We start from the raw sequence: 25,749 nt of genomic DNA, 5'->3' as shown, positions 1-25,749 counted from the left end.
CTCTCTCTCTCTCTCTCTCTCTCTCTCTCTCTCTCTCTCTCTCTCTGTGTGTGTGTGTGTGTGTGTGTGTGTGTGTGTGTGTGTGTGTGTTGTCTCTTTTGCTTCTATTCCTATCAGTGTGTCAGCTGAATAGTGAGTTGTTACCTTTACTCCTATCATTTATGTTGCACCAAGGACTTTTCATATCTGTATTTATATCATAAACTTTATTTATGTTAAGCTAGTTTAGCCATATAATCTACCAGTGATGTGTAAATGGTGTGTTTTAGGTGCCCAAGAGACAAAGTAGTGAAGGCAGCGAACGGAGGGCATCGCATGATAAAGGTCCTGCCCCAAGACCACCTGTTACAACAGCTCAGCAAGCCAAAACAAAAAATGAGCCTCCACCTCCTCCACCAATGCCTCCAATGTCTCTCATCAGTGGTGTGACACAGGATGAATCAGAGGATGCTGACGACGTTCTGCCAGTAACACCTAGTGCTAAAGTTTCTTCTGAAGTTCTCTCCCCATCTGAGCCAGAAGTCCCAGAACAGCTACACAAGGAGTTACTGCCTCAGTCAGATATTCCAGTGCCAAATGACAAAAGTGATTTGGCCCCAACCCCAGTCCGTCCTACTGTTAACAGGGATTCCACTAGGGAAGAAACAATAGATCATTCTAGTGATGTCAGTGTCAAAGACAAAGTTGAAGAAAACATAGCCCAAGTGAGGGCTGTGCAGGATGACAACTTGGAAAAAGAAAAACGTAGATCCTCACGAAGTTCTTTAGGAGATATTGTTATACTTTCAGGTGAGTCTGAATTTGTAATAATTCAGTCAGCCAGTAAAAGATGCTGGTTTGTTGCAAATTAAAACAGCCATGCCAAAGAATGCAAGCTCCCACTTTCTTTCCCCATGAGAGCTTTTGGTACAAACTACTTACTTACGAGGGTTGTCGATAAAGTAAGGTCTCCAACAAGCTCCCACCGGGACAGAGTGAGCTAGCGTAAATCTGACAACAGCGCCATTTTCCTTGCTTCCCACACCACTATTCTTGCCAGTCCCCATCTCTCTGTGAAGTCATTCTTGGCATAGTAGCCATTAACGATGGAAGGGAAAATTGACACACTCGCCAAATGTTAATTGCATTCTGTGATTAGATTTCTGTGGATTAAGGGGTCTGTCCCTATTGAAAGCCATCATCGCCAGTTGACCAATGTGTATCAAGAAAAGTCCATGGATATAAAAATGTGCATAAATGGTGTAGGCAGTTCGCAGACAGCCGAACAAATGTGCGACAAGGCCAGTCACAGGCGTCCATCAGTTTCTGATGAGACAGTGACACAAGTCAAAGTAGTTTTGCTTGCAGATTGGTGTGTGACTATGCAAGAGATTGCTGAACTGATTGGTGACATCTCTGAGACTATTGTGGACAAGATTTTGATGGACTTTTGAAGTATTGCAAGGTGTTCACCAGGCGGGTGCCACAGATGCTCACTGATGAACACAAAAAGAAGCGCATCAAAAGTGCTTGAAAGTTTCTGTGCCATTATCGGGAAGAGAGTGAGAAATTTCTGGATTCAGTTGTAACCAGGGACGCGACTTGGGTCCAATACTTTACACCAGAGACTAAGGAACAATCAAAAAATGACAGCATTCCAGTTCTCGAAATGTCAAGAAGTTCAAGCAAACGCCATCAGTGGGGAAGGTGATGGCTTCGGTATTCTGGGATAGGGAAGTGCTACAGTCAGCGCAGCAATGGGCTGCAAGACACTACTAACAAAGCTACACCAGGCTATATAGAACAAAAGGAGGGGTTGGTTGACAAAGGCAGTTTGTTTGCCCCATGACAATAGCCACCCTCACATCACCAGCACGACAACAGATCTAATTGCCAAATTCATGTGGGAAATCATTGACAAACCTACGTACAGCCCAAATTGGCTCACAGTGACTAATATTTTTTTTCCCAACTTGAAACAACACTTGGGGGGGGGGGGGATGAAATACTCGAGCAACAAAGAGCTGCACGAGTCAGCGGGAGAGTGGCACAACATGGGTGTGAAAAAGCTTACAGAGCATCTCAAAAAATGCATTTATCATGATGGGGAGTATGTTGAAAAATAGCTAAAAGTCCAAGCTTTCTGAATCTGTAATGATGTTTACTATGTGAAAAAGCACTGGAGACCTTAATTTACAAACAGCCTTCGTATATTTCATTTATTTGCTGCCATTTACCTTTAGCCTACCATCTGCTGAATAAGACAAATCATCTTTTCAAAATATTAATTATACATCATGTATGCTTTTGTTAATATGACAATTTTTGGACAAGTAATATCACTAAAACTAGCATAGAATGAGATTTGTGGTTACTTGAATATTATTAATTGCTGAAGATTCATTGTGTCAGCTTACGAAAGGTTGCATAAATCCTCTTCTCTGTATCCTGTATGTGAACATCCTTAGGTAAGATACTACAAGAGCTATGGGAGTGGGCAACCTGCTCTATATCTTGAGTTGCACGTGCTCAACACCTTAGCTGCCTGTTTGTATTTGATACAGCATGATTGCTAACTGAAAGATGTAAAGAATCTTTCTCTTTTCTTTACATTGCCATTTTTGCAAATGGTAGTTCATGAAACAGTTACAAGTAGAATGGAAACAAATATTTGCACTTTGTGCTGTGTAATAGGTTTGTAAGCTGAGTTAAAGGCTGGTGTAGAGTAGTCACATGGTGCTTCAGGATTGAGTACGAGATTTGAAGAGTGCAAAAAAATTCATTAGAGGATTTTTCTATATGTGCTTCACCACAAGAAAGAACTAGCTGTCTTGCCAGAGGTTACAGGCCTGATTTATGTGTTTGAAACTCTCAGGAGTTTGTGGTGGTGTTTTTTTTACTGGTAAAAATTTGGAGCATTGCTTAAAATTGGGTTTGTGGTTAACTGTGTTTCACAGTGTACAATTTACTTTCAGTATGGTCTTCATATTTGTATAGAACATTGAAATATGCAGTATAAAGCAATTTTTCACTTGAGCATGGGACACACATTGTAGCACTTCAGTAATTAGCCCTGTCCAGTATATTTTGGATTTTTTAAATTAATTTCATTGAAGCTTTAACTAGAAATAAGAGAGAGTTATGTGAGTATATTGTAATAGTGTAGAAAATTATGTGAGTATATTGTAATAGTATATTGGAGTTTTATTTGAGTTCTCCTTAATGTAAACTCTGTTTACTCATATTCAAATCATGCATTTGATGAGAGACTTCCTTAAGGACTCTATTAGGAGCCCAAAACAAGTACATGCTCTTTATGGTAAATTCTTTGTTGGCTTGGCTTGACTTGAAATGCGTATAAGTCATAATTATTTAAGTTTTGTTAGCAGACTGAGTTTTGACAATAACTTAATAGTGTTCATAGTGTTTAAAAAAATTCTGCACATACATACAGAAGGGTCCAGAAAAATGTAGGCACTTGTTGATAGTTAATATCTTTGGAACAAAATGACACATATTGTTGCAATTTTGAGGTGTCCTGTGCGGCTATCCCTCCGGCAACAGTAGGCAGCTATAGGTCGGTCAACAGTTCAACGGCATCGTCGTTGTTTGAGTTCTAATTGGGGTGGGGGGGGGGGTCATTTTGAACACGCAAAATAACCTTCCCCAGAGCAAGAATTGTAATGGTATGTCACTTTGTTCTGTTATTATTGACTATCAAAGTATGGATGCCTCTGTTCATTTTCCCTTTGCAATAAATTTACCATTAGCAAATCATAAGGTGTGTGGCAAAACATATTGAAGTTTCTTCCTATTATGTTCGTGGATGAGTCAGGTAAGTTGTGAAGTGGATTCTCACAAGATATAAAATATTCTTCAAAAGCGTGCCAGTTGAGATTTTTGTCTCCACTGACATCCGTAAGGAAGTAAAGTTCATTTATCACTAAATGTTGATTATATTTCCATACACACTGGGTTATTAAAACATTTATTCTATATAGTTCTCAGGGAAAGTTTTGTAGGACTATAACAAGAAGTTTTGTCTTTCCTGCTATTTATGGAATTGTACACTACTGGCCATTAAAATTGCTACACCAAGGAGAAATGCAGATGATAAACGGATATTCATTGGACAAATATATTATACTAGAACTGACATGTGATTACATTTTCACGCAATTTTGGTGCATAGATCCTGAGAAATAAGTACCCAGAACAACCGCCTCTGGCCGTATTAACGGCCTTGATACGCCTGGGCTTTGAGTCGAAGAGAGCTTGGATGGCGTGTATAGGTACAGCTGCCCATGCAGCTTCAACACACCACAGTTCATCAAGAGTAGTGACTGGCGTATTGTGACGAGCCAGTTGCTCGGCCACCATTGACCAGATGTTTTCAGTTGGTGAGAGGTATGGAGAATGTACTGGCGAGGGCAGCAGTCAAACATTTTCTGTATCCAGAAAGGCCCGTACAGGACCTGCAACATGCAGTCGTGCATTATCCTGCTGAAATGTAGGGTTTCGCAGGGATCGAATGAACGGTAGAGCCATGGGTAGTAACGCATTTGAAATGTAACGTCCACTGTTCAAAGTGCCGTCAATGCGAACAAGAGGTGACAGAGACATGTAACCAATGGCACTTCATACCATCACACCGCGTGATACGCCAGTATGGCGATGACGAATACACGCTTCCAATGTGCGTTCACCGCGATGTTGCCGAACAAGGATGCGACCGTCATGATGCTGCAAACAGAAACTGGATTCATCCGAAAAAATGACATTTTGCCATTCGTGCACCCATACCATCGCAGGCGCTCCTGTCTGTGATGCAGCGTCAAGGGTAACCGTGGCCACGGCCTCCGAGCTGATAGTCCGTGCTGCTGCAAACATCGTCAAACTGTTCGTGAAGATCCTTGTTGTCTTGCAAACGTCCCCATCTGTTGACTCAGGGATTGAGACATGGCTGCACGATCCGTTACAGCCATGCGGATAAGATGCCTGTCATCTGACTGCTAGTTATACGTGGCAATTGGGATCCAGCACGGCAATCCATATCATCCTCCTGAACTCACCAATTCCATATCCTGCTAACTGTCATTGGCTCTCGACCAACGGGAGCAGCAATGTCGTGATACGATAAACCGCAATCGCGATAGGCTACAAGCCGACCTTTATCAAAGTGGGAAACGTCATGGTACGCATTTCTCCTCCTTACACGAAGCATCACATCAACGTTTCAACAGGCAACGCCGGTCAACTGCTGTTTGTGTATGAGAAATTGGTTGGAAACTTTCCTCATGTCAGCACGTTGTAAGTGTCGCCGCCAACCTTGTGTGAACGCTCTGAAAAACTAATCATTTGCACATCACAGCATCTTCTTCCTATCGGTTAAATTTCGCATCTGTAGCACATCATGTTCTTGGTGTAGCAATTGTAATGGCTAGTAGTGTACTTTTTCCATATTACTGCTTCATTTAAAACCACCTCTGGATTGCAGCAGCAACAGATTAAGAGCACAGATAGCTACAGGATTAGTCCCATACCAACATATGTGATAACTGATGAGCGTCATTTTCAAGCTGGTGCAAGCATTGTATGTCACAGTGCTGAGCACAGAAAAGTGATGGTCCCCACAATTTGTTGTTAGTTCCAACATTCTAATGATTGTCAAACACTTACATATGTTTCTTACTGTAAGGTTAAAAGTAATAGTAAGAAGTTGATCAGTGTACCACAAAATTTTCAGAGTATTTTTATAATGATAGTTTAGGTACTGGGGTTGCCATTGTCAGGTAATTTGTAAGCAGTTAGATACAAGGATTTTGTGTTGCTAGTAGTATTAACATAATGTAAATGGATAGATAAAAAATCTACTCACCAATCAGCAGCAGGGGAAAACACACACACACACACACACACACACACACACAAGGATTTTATGTTTACAAGCTTCCAGAACTAGTGGCTCCTTCGGCAGAAGAGTTGAAGGGGAAGGAAAAGGACTGGAGAGGTTTAGGGAAAGGGGTACAGTTAAGAAAATTCACTTTACTCAGACTTGTTCCAAGCTATCAGTAACCTAGAGGCAGACCACTCCGCCATCATCCTCCGTGCAGAATTTCTCTGAAAATGTGATAAAATAGCAACCTGTCATTTTACGTCATTCTGTAATCTCACTACTTAATCTGTTGCTATGAGCTCTCCAGTCCTATTGTGATTGTTAATTACATTAAATATGACAGTGTTTGGTCATATCCTGACATAAGAACAGTCTGTTGTGAGAAATGAATATACTGTTGTACCATCAGCTGATTTGATAATTTGTAGTCGATAATAGTTCTTTGGATATTTTACTTCGTCTCTCTTCTTTTGAATAGCACAACATTATTTTATTACTTACCTTGTATATTTAGGTACTTTTTTTTTTCAGGGCCCAGCACTGTTGTTGAGCCATCCAGCCAACCAGAAGTTAAGCTAAACAAATCAACAGTGACTATAACAACAGACATGCGTGAAGATATGAGTACGGCCTCAGGAAATGTTACACAAGTCACTGTTGTTACCACCCATCCCCCTGTGTTGTTACCTCCTTTGGAAGGCCCTTACATACCATATGCAGGCAGGACAACAGATGATGGGGAGGTTGTAATAGTGTCTAATGAAACAAACAAGACTCTCATAAATGAATCCTCAACAGATGAAGATCTTTACCATTCGTTAGATTCTTTAGAGACAGGCTCAGAGAATTTGCCCATTAGTATTGTCACAGAGAAACCAGTACGTCTTGATGAAAGTGAAGTGCTAATAGTGAGCCCAACAAGTCATGTCGGTGGTGTAGATGAAGGAGATAATTTAGGTGATACAAGCCATGTTTCAGTAGTAACAGTGGGGGATGATGAACAAGTTCATGATTCTACATTGCAAATGGAGAATAGAAACATTTCAGGTGAGTACAGAAAGGCAGTCATTTCATCATTTAGAGTTTTATGTGTAAGAGGCAGCATGTTTTTTTAAAGATCATTCTGATCTTAGTTTGAACTGTCTGTAACTTTTGAGGTTGTTCTTGTTCATGAAAATCACACCACTTAAAAGTTTGTTTCCTCTCAACTTTGATTAATATTGTGACATTAGAATAATTTTTGCATTGACTCTTAATAAAACCTCTGCATTTCTTGTATCTAATTTTTATATATGATTTGTTATTTTATGTTAATTTACTGTTGGAGTAAGGTATTAAAATATAGAAGTGCTCAAAAAATCCAGTATACCGTTAATGTTGAAACAAACAACTATATACTAATAAATCTGCCTCCAAACAACGACAAGTAAGAATAGTCCCAAATCGTTATACTATATCACCCCTGCAATGGAGAAGAACCATATAAGGTGCTTTAATGGCGCTAATAAGTTCTTCTACTGCTGTCTGATGACAAATGTTAAAATAAGATTGGTCTTCTTCAGGCCACATTGATACTTTAGATAAGGCTGGAATTCTTTGGAAGTTAAGCACTTAAGGCAAACTCTCAAGACAGTTGAAGAAAATCTTTGCAATATGTTATGAATTTTCCCAATTCCTTTTCATGTGCTGTGGAAGATATTAACAATGGCTTTTGACCGTGGGACTGAGTAGGATATCTCACATCAGCCAATGAATTAATAGTCTTGTTCTGTACATTATATGTTTACATATCTGATCAAATGTCAGGGTGATTCTCAGAACAGTAGCAGCAAATTTCTGTTTTCCATGCTTCTTTTAAAATAAGAAACACTGCGGCAATAAATATATGAACTGTGGACTGGCTTTGTTATAAGTGGTACTGACAGTGTGATGATACTTCTGATAGTGAGTGTAGTGGGAATGGTGGTAGTTACGAGAGGCAAAACAGTTTTTGGTCATGCTTATTGGATAGTGTTGTAATTAACATATGAACAAATGCTTAAACATTGATACAATGTAAGACCTTTTTCTATTAAAAAACAAGGAAAAATTAAGTAAATTACACGTGCAATACACGATGCTACATCTCAGTTGTGGTGAGCTACTTGACTTGAGCATTTTTCATACTGTAATTTTTTTAGATAGATGTGCTGGTTTTTTTTGTCAGGTGTTGTATAGAATTTTGTAAAGGGCTGATGAATAATCTATACCATTTATTAAGCTGAATTTTGGATGTGGCCTGAATTGAGACACTTCATTATACTAGCATTGAACAAGATATACTTTGAAAGCATACCTCAAATTTCACAAGCTATGTTGATGGCTTTGTAATTCTCACAGGTCAAGATAAAGATATAGGCCACACATCAATTCTAGTCAAAGGTACTACTGTAGAGTCAACAGATGTTGACAAAATTGGAGACAGTGCCTCAAGGAGTGCAAAAGTTAATGGAGAAGTTCTGAAAGAAAGAAGCACCAGTGAAGAAGTCCTCATTGTTGTTAATAATTCAACCAACATACAAAAGGTATAATTTTCATTCTTGTTATCTAACTGAACTGTATTGTGAAATTAGGAATATTAAGAATATGGTTTAAGTTGCCTACTTTGTTACTCGCTGGCACATTATTGTCTTTTCACTATTTTTGTAGTGTGTTTGTCCTTAGGTTTGCAGTTAAAACTGTAGCAAAATGTTCTTTTCCTTAGGTAATAAAGGAAAAGAAAGTCCCTGCTTCACTTAATGATGTAGACGACAGCTTCCATTCAGTTTCTAGATCACATTCTGATACTAGCTCAACCCAAAGCAGTGAGCCAGTAACACCACTTTCCAGCACAGGAAAGCTTATTGACAGGTAAGTTCACACATCAATGAATTTATCAATAAATTTGAATATGCGAGGTTTGTAACAATTGCCTGCATTGTATAGTGGGTGGCATTATTACTCTGTTATAACAGATAATTTATCTCTCAATGATTTAATAAACACAGATCTTCAGAATAGGAGTTCCTACAGCAAAGTGATGAATGATCATCCGAGCTACACGAATGTGGGATTCACAAGAGCACTGTACTACAGAAATTCTAATGCTTCTGCATCCAGCAATGAGAAATCATAGAAAAATGTCCTTCATTCTTTTTAAATCATATGACAGACTGTATGAGGATCACCCTCAAAAATTATGTTGCAAAGTCAATAGTAAAAGATAAATGAAGAGAAAGTATGAATGTTAAGGACTGCCAAGGAAGCACGTGACACATTACCAACTCCTAAAATGTAAAGAGCTGCTTTTAGTAGTACAGCGCATATAACAATAATAATAAAAGGTGTGTGAACAAGTTGCAGAAATCACCCAAAGACTATTATTTATGAACAGTTAACTCTTGTGGAACACAGTTTCAAACATGGTAAAGATAGTATATGTTCTGGAGACAACACATTCAACTGGAAGGGAAACTGTAGAGATCGAAAAATATCACATATTGTCGTACAAATGGTGTGAAACATGAACACCACTACTAAGAAACAACACAAGAAACAGATCTTCAGTGACAGAGAGCTAGTGGATAGCAGAAATAGAGAGTCACCAAATATGACAATTTGCAAAATGAATTTTTAACTCTGCAGTGGATTGTGCACTGTGTTTAAACTTCCTGAAGAACTGAAATATCTGCTGTACCAGGACTCAACCACAGAACACTGCCTTTCATGGGCAGTGCTCTTAGTGAATGAGCGGAACTAGCATGAACCACAACCTCCCCTCACAACTTCACTTTTGCTAGAATCTCTCTCCTACTTCCAAAACTTCACAGATGTTGTCTTGCCTAAATTTTGGGCTCCTCAAAGCATAGGAACTGTTTCTGGAATTAATCTTTCACTCTGCAGGAGAATGTGAAGTGGAAACAGTCCCTTTGACTAGGGCTAAGTGATTTCTCCACAGAATGCTTTCTTCCATAATGTGTTAGTCATGTGGCAAGGGTTTGGGAGTAGGATAGCAAATGAATGTGGAAGGTGAAATGCAAGATTGTTCTGTGCACACATCCAGCACATCATACCCCAGTCCCATCACAAGCATATTCTTTGCTATCCAAGGCAGGACCACCTGTGAAACCAGCCATATCATAAACCAACTCTGCTGTAACAGCCATATCATAAACCAACTCTGCTGTAACTTTGGCTCAGCCTTCTGTGTGAGTACAATCACCAACAATTTGTCCACCTTTATGAATGACTACTGCGACTGTGGTGGGTAAGAGCAGTGTTGAGCACAAACTGGCAGAACATGCACTGAACACAACATGTTCGACGTAAAAGCCTGCATCGCAGCCTGACTCACCTAGATCCCCCCACCAATACTATCTTCTCTGAACTTTGGATATGGGTATTGTCCCTACAACTCAGCCTTCAAACTCACAGTCGTCCTAGCTTCAATTCCACTGTCTCCTGTCCCACACCCACCTCCTGTATCCATTCTGTTCAAATTACTTTGGGCTGCTCTCGTGCCCTCCTATTGCTCCCCTAGTGCCATGTTCCTATACTGAGCAGTTGCTGCGTCTCCCTCCCAGTCATCAGCCACCATTGCCTCCAACCCCCCTTCTCCTCCTCCCCTTCCCCCTCCCTTCACTTTTCACCTCATTGTTTACATGCCCTGCCCATTATGACCCTTCGCACAGTATGTGCTGTTGTGTCACTACCATAAAGCTGGCTGTGACAGTGTAGCCTTGCATGTCTTTGTCGGTGTGCTTGAATTCTGTAGTCAACTGTGAAGCAGGACATAGTGTGAAAACTCAGTAATATTATCAGTCTTGTTTACATGCATATTGATGACACACACACACACACACACACACACACACACACACACACACACACACACACACACACACAGCCTGACAAAAAGTCTGAAGCACCTACAAGGGGAGGTGTCACGTTGCACTCCGTCTGGTCTGGTTGCATGCACTAATTCAGTTGGAAGGGTGTCGCAAAACCACTGTATCCTCTCCTTAGGCACTCTGGCCCACAACTGTTGTAACTGGTCTGTGGTATCTCAGATACTTTCACTGTGATGGCATTTATGTCCAAGCTGGTCATATCCGTGATCTATCAGGGACAGTGCTCGGAATCTTGCTGGTCACAAGAGTACTTCAACATTATGCAAACAGTACACAGAGACATGTGCCTTGTGTGGTAAAAACCCTGTCCTGTTGAAAAACGGCATCATGATACTGTTGCATGAGAGGTAACACATGAAGACACTGGATGATAGTGACATGCTATTGTGCCACCAGAGACCCCTCGATCACTATCAGCTGTAACCTGAAATCACATCCAATGGCTCCCTGCGCAAAGGAGTAACACTGCTGGCCTTCTCCAAAACATTATAAGAATGGGACCTCTCCCCAGGTCTCTGCAGTAATCACTGACAGTGGTCATCCAGAGCAGAGCAGAACCACAATTCATCGCTGTACACAGCATGATGCCATTCACCAGCAGTTCATGCTTCCTGATCATGGTACAATTCCAAACGCAGCTGTTTGTATTGGGATGGTAATTCTCTAGTCTGGCTGCTGGTGTCCAACCAATGGTGCAGGATGATGCGCAGTGTTCAGAGATTCCATTACTTGTTCTCGATGGCAGGTGCAGATGAAGATGTGAAGGGGTTATAATGTGCATGGTATGCAATATGATGATCCTCCCTTGTGATGGTTAGACGTGGCCGACCAGAACATTGATGGCGAGTATACCTGCCTTCACGTTCCTGTACAGTCGAACATTAGATCTCTGTCACTTCCGAATGCCCCACAAATCTGTATGTTGTAGAATTCGACCAGCCAACCAAATGAAGACCATAACGGGGCCCGTTCCAAATTCTGTCAGGCGCTGTTAATGGTGTCTCACACAAGTGTTCAGCCTCTGTGTCCTCCACAATGGTCACTTAACATCTGAAGCTGTTCACACCCCTTATGTAACTTACCAGGCCTGGTAACAACACTAAACACTAACGACACTAATGCACCATGGTGGGCATTATTTTTGTCACAAAAAATTGCGACTAAATCATTTACACGTCCACTGAAGTTACATTGACATGCGACCATGTCTTCTGGATGCTTAATTTTTTTTTTGTCTGCTGTGTACATAATATAATTCTTTCTTTTAAAAATAAAGAAGAGGGAGGTGGACAAAGCCATCATTTTCAGTAAGATTTTTGTTCCAGGTCGGATGCTGACAGTGTAACAACTACTGCAAGCCAGGACAGCCATGGTAGTAACAAGGAAAACCAGCCAAACCGTGATTCCACAAACTTGGATGACTTGGAGGAAGTAGTACTGAGGCGGAAGCCAGATTATATGAGGGTTAGTAATTTTAAGAATCTAAATTCTATCAGGGATCTTTTCAGTCTACCCAATATTAGATTTGTGTGCTGCCAGGAAATTACATGAGGTGATTCATAAAAGAGAGCCACAGTAGACAGCTTTTCTCATCCTTGTGTAACTAAATGATAGTTCAGTGTCTGATTACCTCAATGTCAACCATAAATAGCCCATACCTTTAATGTGATAAAATGATTGTGAGGGCTGCACTGGGAGTTGAGTAACTCTTCGTAGATACTCTCAGGTTAGAAAGGCAGCAGAGAAGCCAGAATAACTGTGTGTGACATTGTTGGCCAGTTCATGCTTTTAGGTATAATGAAGTTTTATCTTTCTGAGGGAGAAAACACTGAAACATATTAGTAATATGGCGTGGCAGCACCTTTAAAATTTAGTACCAGCGTTAGATAAGACACTCTCCAATAATCTTAAATTGTACTTAACTATATTTTGGTGAAAAGTGGACATATCGTGAATTAAAAATTACCTGAACATAAAAATTCACTAGTGTTGTAAAAAGAACAAATGATTAATTCTAGATTTCTAGCCTTTAATGGTGCTTTTGCTATATTTTCAGAAAGTCCAGTGAATGTGACAATGCAGATCAATCTCTTTTAGGTGGTTTCTGTAGCAATGTTCAAAAGCTGGTTGATAATCTTTGGTCATCATATAGAATAAGTGACAACAGATTAACTACACTGACTTTGTTACCTCTGTTAATGCATCCAGTGAAAGGTTGTTTGAAAATAAATGTGTGGAATTTGGTAACAGGCAGTAACTTTCATATTGCTCCAGACAAACTTTTTAAAACATCACTATTACACCTGCTGTCACCATTAAAGAAGTAACACAGGTTCTACACACTGAGAAGCTGTGCTGTGCATGGCTTTCTTCTGCTGTGGTCAGAATAAAAAAAATCCATTTCTTGCTATTTTAATTGCTGGAATTAAAACACGAGTGATGAACGTATATACAAAAACCCTAGTTAGCTCCAAGAAATAGGTGAATTGTAATAAGACAAAAGTAAACTTTCATGCATTGTGTTGTGAGAACTTCCCTAATCTGAAATTCTTAATCTGAGTGGCAATATCGAGATCAGAAATAAGTCTTTTCTGTGCATTTATGACTTCATGCTGCCTAAAATGACAAATGTGTATATTGAAACTTCAGTTAAGCTGTGATGATTTCTTTACAAACTTTTTCTCCACCCAAGTTCATTTCAATTTAGTGTTCCTTCTATATCTTGACAGCGTAACTTATTTCACATTGTTTGCCATCATTATGTAGTATGGAAAGGATGATACTGTAATTTCTAATATAGAGTGCTGAAGTGAAATTTATCATCATCCTTTTGACTTCCTCTAACAACATTGTATTTATCAGTGACGTTGTATGATATTAGAAATCTTTTGTTCGTGTGGGGAAAAAATTGCATAATTGTGAGGAGGAGGAACTGCAGAAGCCCTCCCCCCCCCCCTCTCTCTCTCTCTCTCTCTCTCCCCCTCTCTCCCCCCTCTCTCCTCCCCCTCTTTCCTCCCCCTCTCCCTGCCCCCCTCCTCTTTCATCCCTTTCCTATACTGATACATTTCAACCTTTATTATCTTTACTTTTGCTTTTATCTTTAAATAGATACATTTAGTTTTTTAAAGAACTGAAGATGAGATGTGTTGTCCTGGTTGTTTTTAACTCCCTTCACCATTTTCGTAGTTAACAGGTGAGCAATACTACAGTATCTCAGAGACATTAGATTTTAAATTTTGATTTTGCCTGTAAAACAAACATTAGTACTGTTTGCTCAAGTGTTTTGATACAGAGCATTCAATTACGTTGTAAATATTATTCCAGGAAATGAACCGGGCAAATCGAACAAAAGAAGATATCCAAATAATGAATTTGCGAAAGAAAACTAGAAAAAGAACACGCAAATTTGAGATTGATGGAGTTGTTGTGACAACAACAACTAGTAAAGTTATATATGGTGATGAAGAAAATGGAAGGGTTTATGACGATCACATTTTCAGGTTTGTTTTCTATTAGTGGCATGATAGTAGTACACTAACATGAATCTGTGTAATGTTTGTGTATTAATATTATTGTTTTGTTTCTCTAAAGGAAGCAAGAATTGCGTGAACTGAAGATGTTGCAAAAACAGGAGCAGAAACAGTTTCAAGATCTATCCTTCAAGGCACAATTTGCTAGGGAACAGCAGGTTGGTATTTGACTTTGTCTTACTATTTGATGTATCAGAAGGAAAATTCAGTTCAGAATTTTTTTAAATCATAAGGAATGGCTGACCAGTACTTACCTTCAAGAGACGAAATTCCTACTAGTACCAGTACAATAACTAGCTTTTGAAACTATTATGGTCAAAAAAGGAATAGGTTTGAAAGGAGGGGCCCACTGCTTGCAGTCAAGTTGAGAGGACTCATCTTTTGCAAGGAAGAGAATATACACTCCTGGAAATTGAAATAAGAACACCGTGAATTCATTGTCCCAGGAAGGGGAAACTTTATTGACACATTCCTGGGGTCAGATACATCACATGATCACACTGACAGAACCACAGGCACATAGACACAGGCAACAGAGCATGCACAATGTCGGCACTAGTACAGTGTATATCCACCTTTTGCAGCAATGCAGGCTGCTATTCTCCCATGGAGACGATCGTAGAGATGCTGGATGTAGTCCTGTGGAACGGCTTGCCATGCCATTTCCACCTGGCGCCTCAGTTGGACCAGCGTTCGTGCTGGACGTGCAGACCGCGTGAGACGACGCTTCATCCAGTCCCAAACATGCTCAATGGGGGACAGATCCGGAGATCTCGCTGGCCAGGGTAGTTGACTTACACCTTCTAGAGCACGTTGGGTGGCACGGGATACATGCGGACGTGCATTGTCCTGTTGGAACAGCAAGTTCCCTTGCCGGTCTAGGAATGGTAGAACGATGGGTTCGATGACGGTTTGGATGTACCGTGCACTATTCAGTGTCCCCTCGACGATCACCATTGGTGTACGGCCAGTGTAGGAGATCGCTCCCCACACCATGATGCCGGATGTTGGCCCTGTGTGCCTCGGTCGTATGCAGTCCTGATTGTGGCGCTCACCTGCACGGCGCCAAACACGCATACGACCATCATTGGCACCAAGGCAGAAGCGACTCTCATCGCTGAAGACGACACGTCTCCATTCGTCCCTCCATTCACGCCTGTCGCGACACCACTGGAGGCGGGCTGCATGATGTTGGGGCGTGAGCGGAAGACGGCCTAACGGTGTGCGGGACCGTAGCCCAGCTTCATGGAGACGGTTGCGAATGGTCCTCGCCGATACCCCAGGAGCAACAGTGTCCTTAATTTGCTGGGAAGTGGTGGTGCGGTCCCCTACGGCACTGCGTAGGATCCTACGGTCTTGGCGTGCATCCGTGCGTCGCTGTGGTCCGGTCCCAGGTCGACGGGCACGTGCACCTTCCGCCGACCACTGGCGACAACATCGATGTACTGTGGAGACCTCACGCCCCACGTGTTGAGCAATTCGGCGGTACGTCCACCCGGCCTCCCGCATGCCCACTATACGCCCTCGCTCAAAGTCCGTCAACTGCACATACGGTTCACGTCCACGCTGTCGCGGCATGCTACCAGTGTTAAAGACTGCGATGGAGATCCGTATGCCACGGCAAACTGGCTGACACTGACGGCGGGGGTGCACAAATGCTGCGCAGCTAGCGCCATTCGACGGCCAACACCGCGGTTCCTGGTGTGTCCGCTGTGCCGTGCGTGTGATCATTGCTTGTACAGCCCTCTCGCAGTGTCCGGAGCAAGTATGGTGGGTCTGACACACCGGTGTCAATGTGTTCTTTTTTCCATTTCCAGGAGTGTAGAATGTTAATTGGTGAGAGGCATCTGCCTGTTGTTGTTAAGATAATTGTTGATGATCATTTTCTCCTGTCAACCTCACAATAATTGGTTTCTTCTCAGTCTGGTCTCTAAGGAAATTTGAACTCTGTGAATGTTGTCATAACTGGGCATTCGTATTTATGTTAGGTTTTCTGTAGTACAATATACCCATTATGCGATGCATTTGTTGTCAGTATGCTGAAGTCAGAAAACTCTAGACTTGGTGTGCCTTCCCACATGCAGAATAATTTGAAAGTTACAGTAAATATGGAAACGTCCAGAATTTTGTCTCATGCTTCAATTACCAGAAGTCTTTTGCAGAATTACAGCTGGTTGTTGTTCTCCTCCCCCCTCTCCATCCCTCCCCCCCCCCCCTTTCTTCTCCTCATATTATGTTTCTTATTTCCTAGTGACAGAATTGCATACAAAATCATTGACAAATGAAAGATATTAAATTATTATTATTATTATTATTCTGTGTGGCTCAGTAGCCTGGTGCAAGCAGTTCAAATGGACATCACTTCGGCAACCTGCATGGCCCTGGTAATCATATTTGGGAAAGGACACCGACAGTTTAATTTGGAATCCGAACCACATTTTTTCTTGGTGAATCTTCACATAATTGAAAGGTGAAGATGTGTTTAAAGGCAGACTGAAATATTCTGTGGTCCAACCAGGATTCGATCCCATTACCTGTCAGTTTCCAGACATGCGCTTTACCACTAGATGTTTGATTATAACTGCCACATGTTTTTTATTGTAACCGTTAGGTAAGTAGCTGGTTTGATTTTTAGATCCAACAGAAAAGTAAAACCTGGGGCAGTGAATAACACAGTGCTGCAGTCAGATAGTACCGACTCTAATAGTGCAGTGGTGCAATGAAGCAGACAGTGAGATTAAATCTTTTGGAAGCACAGAAACTTAATTCTGGAAACTGATGTTTCTATGTCATGTTCATGTCCTTTGTGCCCCATTTTTGTTGACAGTTATCTGTTGTTTGAATTGATATGAAGATTTATTTTCAAATCCCATTACTTACAACTTTCATGATACCTTCTGCATCATTGATCCAAAAGACAACCTGAGAGATTAGTACATCTCTACGACATAAATGTAGTAGTCGAGCTGTCTGACATCTGCTCCAGATAATCAACCAAAGAAACAAAAATCAGCACTGGCTCATTCATGTGATCTCATTATATGGGTAAAGATGAGCTACCAACATATTCCAGCTGTAAGATGACCATCAGAGATTAAGGAGTAATGGAGAAACTGAAACGATTGAGTACTGGGAAGACTATGTACTTACATTTTACATGAAACATACTTTAAACATTAAGACTTCCCTGTGACAAGCAGCTATAGAAATTATGATTTCAGTGAGCAGCTCAGGGCCCATATTACAGTGTGAAATAGCTTTGTCAAAGATGTTTAATGAAAGATGTCATTAAAGTCTCTGACAGTGTGCTGCATTGGTTGTATGATATCTTTTATGAAAGCTGGAGTGTGGTGGTAGCTTTCATAAAAGACTTATCAAATATCTTTGACAGTGTAATACAGGCCCAAGTGGCTGAAGAAGGGAAAGAGCCCACACTTAAAACTCTGTTGATTCCTCATAATGCTCTCATGTCTTCTGATACTCCTCCATCAGAAGAATCCAACCTCCCTTTTTATTAGACGGCAGTGTTCTACATCCAAAACAAAACTGCCACAATCTATGCTCAGTAGGGTTTACTTTATGTGATACTTCTGGCTTTTCTGGGAGTTATTTAGGATATATGTATGTCAGGTTTGAGGTCAGGTGAGATTGTGTGTGCACCATGATATTTCATTGAGGCAGCTGCCAAGTATCTTAAGGTGATTGATGTCAGTTCCTAGACACTAGCAGCATGTCAGGCAGTTGCTTTAATAAAATATTGCAAGATTTACACAGTGTGTTCCAATGGCAGAGATGAGAACTGTATATTCATATTTGTTTAATAAGTAACTGGCACCTTTTGAACACAAGACCTGAAAAATGCTTCACATATAAAAGTTGTGAAGATGGGAAACCTCTAAAATAATTGTAGCTGTACATACTGTTGATAGGAAGAGGTGACAGATTTGACAGCAGTGGCTGTAGAATCACTCTGTGACTTATACATTCCGTTACAGGATAAACGCTTTGAACAAGAACGGCTGACACTTGTTCGGAACTATGAAGCTGACTATGAAGCATTGGTGAGAGCACAGAAACAGCAAGTAGAAAGAGCAGAAGCACAGCAGGAGGCAGATCTTCGAATTGCTTCAAAGAAGATTCGTGCTGAGCAGGTTAATAGCTGTAATATTAATTACTCATATTCTTCTACCACTTCGAGGGAAAGTTGTTGTAAGATACTAACAAGAGGACCTAATAGAAGTATGTGTATTATTGCCAAAGTGTTTATCTTCTTCTATCTGTCTTTAGAATGATCATACAAAACTTAATTTGCAAGCTTTTGTTTATTGTTAGAAGAAAAACCTGGAACTTTTCATGAGTTACTTTACATACTATTCCTTTTTGTCTCTTTCCACATTATTCTTTTTCTTTTAGTCAGTATGTGAAATGGAGGAATATGATTATTTAAAAATGTTGCTTTCAGGAGAGGGATCTGAAACAGTTTAGAGAGGGACTGAAACAAGAGCTGAGACTGTTGAAACAAGAAGTAGACTTGATGCCTAAGGAACAACGTAAGAATGCATTCCGTGTTAAAAAAGAACGCCTTGAAGCAGAACAGGAAGAAAAGGTTAGCAATACATTGCATTTAGTATACTACCTTTTTTTACTGTTAATCCTTTCTCACATTCCCTCATAACATATTTATCTGTCATCACTATACTTTTGAATACTTTAAAGTACAGGGTGATTCAAAAAGAATACCACAACTTTAGGAATTTAAAACTCTGCAACGATAAAAGGCAGAGCTAAGCACTATCTGTCGGCGAATTAAGGGAGCTATAAAGTTTCATTTAGTTGTACATTTGTTCGCTTGAGGCGCTGTTGACTAGGCGTCAGCGTCAGTTGATGCTAAGATGGCGACCGCTCAACAGAAAGCTTTTTGTGTTATTGAGTACGGCAGAAGTGAATCGACGACAGTTGTTCAGCGTGCATTTTGAACGAAGTATGATGTTAAACCTCCTAATAGGTGGTGTATTAAACGTTGGTATAAACAGTTTACAGAGAATGGGTGTTTGTGCAAAGGGAAAAGTTCTGGACGGCCGAGAACGAGTGATGAAAATGTAGCACGCATCCAGCAAGCATTTGTTCGCAGCCCAGGAAAATCGACTCGCAGAGCTAGCAGAGAGCTGCAAATTCCACAATCAACTGTATGGAGAGTCCTACGAAAAAGGTTAGTTATGAAACCTTATCGTCTGAATTGAACGTCAACTACCCGAGGCGATGGATCGGCCGCCAGGCAGCCCGTGACAGAGCACTTCATCACTGGCCTCCAAGAAGCCCTGATCTTACCCCCTGCGATTTTTTCTTATGGGGGTATGTTAAGGATATGGTGTTTCGGCCACCTCTCCCAGCCACCATTGATGATTTGAAACGAGAAATAACAGCAGCTATCCAAACTGTTACGCCTGATATGCTACAGAGAGTGTGGAACGAGTTGGAGTCTCGGGTTGATATTGCTCGTGTGTCTGGAGGGGGCCATATTGAACATCTCTGAACTTGTTTTTGAGTGAAAAAAAACCTTTTTAAATACTCTTTGTAATGATATATAACAGAAGGTTATATTATGTTTCTTTCATTAAATACACATTTTTAAAGTTGTGGTATTCTTTTTGAATCACCCTGTATTTAAATGTCTAGTTACTGATTTTTCACCAGACGTTATCTGATAATAATACACATATGTAGTGTGGGTAATTTACCTCTATATATCAAGTTCTCTGCTACAAAGAGCAATAAAATTTCAAACAGTTTATTGTAATGCCCACTTTTATACACTTATTGTGTTGTCCTCAAAATGATTAATACAGTCTTTCATTCATAGTCTTATCCAAAATTTTTGAGAAAGTGATGTATTCAAGAGTAGCTTCACATATCTGTAAAAATGAAGTACTAACAAAATGTCAGTTTGGTTTCCAGAAAGGTTTTTCAACAGAAAATGCCATATATGCTTTCACCAATCAAATTTTGAATGATCTGAATAACTGAACACCACCCATTGGGATTTTTTGTGATCTGTCAAAGGCTTTTGATTGTGTAAATCATGAAATTCTGCTAGACAAGCTCAAGTATTGTGGCATGAGTGGGACAGTGCACAAGTGGTTTAATTCGTACCTAACTGGAAGAGTGCAGAAAGTGGAAATAAGCAATTCTCATAATATGCAAAGATCAGCACATTCCTCAAACTGGGGAACCATCAAGAATGGGGTTCCACAAGGGTCGGTCTTACGTCCTTTGTTGTTCATTAATATATATTAATGACTTACCATTCTATATTCATGAAGAGGCAAAGTTAGTTCTCTTTGCTGATGATACAAGTATAGTAATCACACCTGACAAACAAGAATTAACAGATGAAATTGTCAATAATGTCTTTCAGAAAATTACTAAGTGGTTCCTTGTAAACGGACTCTCACTGAATTTTGATAAGACACAGTACATACAGTTCCGTACAGTAAATGGTATGACGCCATTAATAAATATAGACCTTAATCAGAAGCATATAGCAAAGGTAGAATATTCAAAATTTTTAGGTGTCTCTATTGATGAGAGATTAAATTGGAAGAAACACATTGATGATCTGCTGAAACGTTTGAGTTCAGCTACTTATGCAATAAGGGTCATTGCAAATTTTGGTGATAAACATCTTAGTAAATTAGCTTACTACACCTATTTTCACTCATTGCTTGCATATGGCATCATATTTTGGGGTAATTCATCACTGAGGAATAAAGTATTTATTGCACAAAAGCGTGTAATCAGAATAATAGCTGGAGTCCACCCAAGATCATCCTGCAGACATTCATTTAAGGATCTAGGGATATTCACAGTAGCTTCTCAGTAATATACTCTCTTATGAAATTTGTTATTAACAACCAAACCCAATTCAAAAGTAATAGCAGTGTGCATAATTACAATACTAGGAGAAACGATGATCTTCACTATTCAAGATTAAATCTAACTTTGGCACCGAAAGGGGTGAATTATACTGTCACTAAAGTCTTTGGTCACTTACCAAATAGTATCAAAAGTCTGACAGATAACCAACAAGTATTTAAGAAGAAATTAAAAGAATTTCTGAATGACAACTCCTTCTACTCCATAGAGGAATTTTTAGATATAAATTAAGAAAAAAAGGGAAAAAAACAAACAAACAAAAAAATTATAAAAAAAATTTTAAAAAAGTTTTTATATTAACTTAATTATGTTGTTAAATTAACTTAATTATGTCATGTATTGGAAAATTTGACTCTTTCCACATCATTACGAAATATCGTATTCATGATCCATGGAACTAGTATTAATCTAATCTAATTCATTACAATTATGTATATTTTTATCTAGATTTTATATCAGGTTTGTTTATGCAAGCAATTTCTGTGCCACAGGAGAAATTGTTCCTTGAAAAACTGAATGAAAATCATGAGTCGTCATTGAGAAGACTGAGTGAAACCCATAGGGAAAAGATAGCATTAATGGAAAGACAGTTCCTGCAGCAGAAGCAACAGGTAATTATAGTTTTAGTTGAATGCTGTGCGTAAAAGTAAATACTTACATCCTGCAAACAATGTGGTACAGCGTTCACAATCTTTTCTATCCCCATATATATTGACTAAATAGTTAAGTGTAGTTATGTGATATCCAAGTTTCTCGTGGCATATGCAGTATTCAAATAATATACTGGAATGCAGTCAGGTGACATTGTCGATAACTGTCAATATTTCGACAGGAGGACGCCCTGCCATTTTCAAGGGCCATTGGCTGCAAGTAGGTGCTGTGCAAGGGAGTTTATAGATCTCTCTCTCTCTCTCTCTCTCTCTCTCTCTCTCTCTCTCTCTCTCTCTCTCACACACACACACACACACACACACACACACTATTATAAACACTAGCGCCATCACAAACTAAAGATAACCGACGTCACAGTGAAATTAATAATCAGCAGGTGATGTGGCATAAACTCTGGCCCTCTGTTTTTTTGACAAGGAATAGAACAGTATTCCATGCAGAATTTAAACAGAAACTACTATCTCTGTGTTGTTGTTGTGGTCTTCAATCCTGAGACTGATTTGATGCAGCTCTCCATGCTACTCTATCCTGTGCGAGGTTCTTCATCTCCCAGTACCTACTGCAACCTACATCCTTCTGAATCTGTTTAGTGTATTCATCTCTTGGTCTCCCTCTACGATTTTTACCCTCCATGCTGCCCTCCAATACTAAATTGGTAATCCCTTGATGCCTCAGAACATGTCCTACCAACCGATCCCTTCTTCTAATTCAGTTGTGCCACAAACTTCTCTTCTCCCCAATCCTATTCAGTACCTCCTCATTAGTTATATGATCTACCCATCTAATCTTCAGCATTCTTCTGTAGCACCACATTTCAAAAGCTTCTATTCTCTTCTTGTCCAAACTAGTTATCGTACATGTTTCGCTTCCATACATGGCAACGCTCCATACAAATACTTTCAGAAACAACTTCCTGACACTTAAATCAGTACTCGATGTTAACAAATTTCTCTTCTTCAGAAACGCTTTCCTTGCCATTGCCAGTCTACATTTGATATCCTCTCTACTTCAACCATCATCAGTTATTTTGCTCCCCAAATAGCAAAACTCCTTTACTACTTTAAGTGTCTCATTTCCTAATCTAATTCCCTCAGCATCACCCGACTTAATTCGACTACATTCCATTATCCTCGTTTTGCTTTTGTTGATGTTCATCTTATACCCTCCTTTCATGACACTGTCCATTGCGTTCAACTGCTCTTCCAAGTCCTATGCTGTCTCTGAAAGAATTACAATGTCATCGGCGAACCTCAAAGTTTTTATTTCTTCTCCATGGATTTTAATACCTACTCCGAATTTTTCTTTTGTTTCCTTCACTGCTTGCTCAATATACAGATTGAATAACATCGGGGGTAGGCTACAACCCTGTCTCACTCCTTTCCCAACCACTGCTTCCCTTTCATGCCCCTCGACTCTTATAACTGCCATCTGGTTTCTGTACAAATTGTAAATAGCCTTTCGCTCTCTGTATTTTACCCCTGCCACCTTCAGAATTTGAAAGAGAGTATTCCAGTCAACATTGTCAAAAGCTTTCTCTAAGTCTACAACTGCTAGAAACTTAGGTTTGCCTTTCCTTAACCTAGCTTCTAAGATAAGTCGTAGGGTCAGTATTGCCTTACATGTTCCAACATTTCAACGGAATCCAAACTGATCTTCCCCGAGGTCAGCTTCTACCAGTTTTTCAATTCATCTGTAGAGAATACGCGTTAGTATTTTGCATCCGTGACTTATTAAACTGATTGTTCGATAATTTTCACATCCGTCAGCACCTGCTTTCTTTGGGATCGGAATTATTATATTCTTCTTGAAGTCTGAGGGTATTTCGCCTGTCTCATACATCTTGCTCACCAGATGGTAGAGTTTTGTCAGGACTGGCTGTCTCAAGGCCGTCAATAGTTCCGATGGAATGTTGTCTACTCCAGGGGCCTTGTTTCGACTCAGGTCTTTCAGTGCTCTGTCAAACTCTTCACGCAGTATCGTATCTCCCATTTCATCTTCATCTACATCCTCTTCCATTTCCATAATATTGTCCTCAAGTACATCACCCTTTTATAGGCCCTCTATATACTCCCTCCACTTTTCTGCTTTCCCTTCTTTGCTTAGAACTGGGTTTCCATCTGAGCTCTTGATATTCATACAAGTGGTTCTCTGTTCTCCAAAGGTCTCTTTAATTTTCCTGTATGCAGTATCTATCTTACCCCTACTGAGATAACCCTCTACATCCATACATTTGTCCTTTAGCCATCCCTGCTTAGCCATTTTGCACTTCCTGTCGATCTTGTTTTTGAGATGTTTGTATTCCTTTTTGCCTGCTTCATTTACTGCATTTTTATATTTTCTCCTTTCATCAATTAAATTCAGTATTTCTTCTGTTATGCAAGGATTTCTACTAGCCCCCGTCTTTTTACCTACTAGGTCCTCTGCTGCCTTCACTACTTCATCTCTCAAAGCTACCCATTCTTCTTCTACTGTTTTTCTTTCCCCCATTCCTGTCAATTGTTCCCTTATGCTCTCCCTGAAACTCTGCACTACCGATCATAACCAATAGATTGTGGTCCGAGTCCACATCTGCCCCTGGAAATGTCTTACAATTTAAAACCTGGTTCCTAAATCTCTGTCTTACCATTATGTAATCTATCTGAAACCTGTCAGTATCTCCAGGGTTCTTCCATGCATACAACCTTCTTTTATGATTCTTGAACCAAGTGTTAGCTATGATTAAGTTGTGCTCTGTGCAAAATTCTACAAGGCGGCTTCCTCTTTCATTTCTTAGTCCCAATCCATATTCACCTACTACGTTTCCTTCTCTCCCTTTTCCTACTACCGAATTCCAGTCACCCATGACTATTAAATTTTCGTCTCCCTTCACTATCTGAATAATTTCTTTTATTTCATCATACATTTCTTCAATTACTTCGTCATCTGCAGAGCTAGTTGGCATATAAACTTGTACTACTGTAGTAGGCGTGGGCTTCGTGTCTATCTTGACCACAATAATGCGTTCACTATGCTGTTTGAAGTAGTTTACCCGCACTCCTATTTTTTTTTATTCATTATTAAACCGACTCCTGCATTACCCCTATTTGATTTTATATTTATAACCCTGTATTCACCTGATCAGAAGTCTTGTTCCTGCTGCCACCGAACTTCACTAATTCCCACTATATTTAATTTTAACCTATCCATTTCCCTTTTTCAATTTTCTAACCTACCTGCCCGATTAAGGGATCTGACATTCTACGCTCCAATCCGTAGAACGCCAGTTTTCTTTCTCCTGATAACGACATCCTCTTGAGTAGTCCCCGCCCGGAGATCCGAATGGGGGACTATTTTACCCAAGAGGACGCCATCATCATTTATCCATACAGTAAAGCTGCATGCCCTCGGGAAAAATTACGGCTGCAGTTTCCCCATGCTTTCAGCCGTTCACAGTACCAGCACAGCAAGGCTGTTTTGGTTAGTGTTGCAAGGCCAGATCAGTCAATCATCCAGACTGTTGCCCCTGCAACTACTGAAAAGGCTGCTGCCCCTCTTCAGGAACCACACGCTTGTCTGACCTCTCAACAGATACTCCTCCGTTGTGGTTGCACCTGCGGTACGGCTATCTGTATCGCTGAGGCACGCAAGCCTCCCCACCAACGGCAAGGTCCATGGTTCTTGGGGGGGGGGGGGGGGGGGGGGGGGGGGCGATCTCTGTGTATAAGTTTTAATTTAAAGATGTTCCTTGCAAATAATATCCCAATAACTGGAAGTGCTTGCCATAATCTTCGTGTTGTTATATTCCATAGGATGACCCATGCCAAGACAATGT

The 25,749-nt window shown here is 40.3% G+C and overlaps 1 protein-coding gene across 3 annotated transcripts in view; it reads left to right on the top strand.

Moving 5' to 3' along the window:
- The window catches only part of LOC124800817 (serine/threonine-protein kinase 10), a 154,649-nt gene that overhangs the window by 94,366 nt on the left and 34,534 nt on the right, over positions 1-25,749 (top strand). For all 3 annotated transcript variants that reach the window (XM_047263026.1, XM_047263025.1, XM_047263027.1), the window contains 10 exons: positions 270-789; positions 6,407-6,922; positions 8,255-8,439; positions 8,619-8,764; positions 12,129-12,267; positions 14,128-14,303; positions 14,395-14,491; positions 18,329-18,484; positions 18,796-18,939; positions 21,758-21,877. In XM_047263026.1, coding sequence (XP_047118982.1) covers positions 270-789; positions 6,407-6,922; positions 8,255-8,439; positions 8,619-8,764; positions 12,129-12,267; positions 14,128-14,303; positions 14,395-14,491; positions 18,329-18,484; positions 18,796-18,939; positions 21,758-21,877 — 2,199 coding nt within the window. The remainder of the gene's footprint in view (positions 1-269; positions 790-6,406; positions 6,923-8,254; positions 8,440-8,618; positions 8,765-12,128; positions 12,268-14,127; positions 14,304-14,394; positions 14,492-18,328; positions 18,485-18,795; positions 18,940-21,757; positions 21,878-25,749) is intronic.

This window comes from Schistocerca piceifrons, chromosome 1 (genome assembly GCF_021461385.2).
Source record: "Schistocerca piceifrons isolate TAMUIC-IGC-003096 chromosome 1, iqSchPice1.1, whole genome shotgun sequence".
NCBI lineage: Eukaryota > Metazoa > Arthropoda > Insecta > Orthoptera > Acrididae > Schistocerca > Schistocerca piceifrons.
Note: the sequence above shows the minus strand (reverse complement) of the source record. Positions and strands in the feature narration are given on the sequence as shown.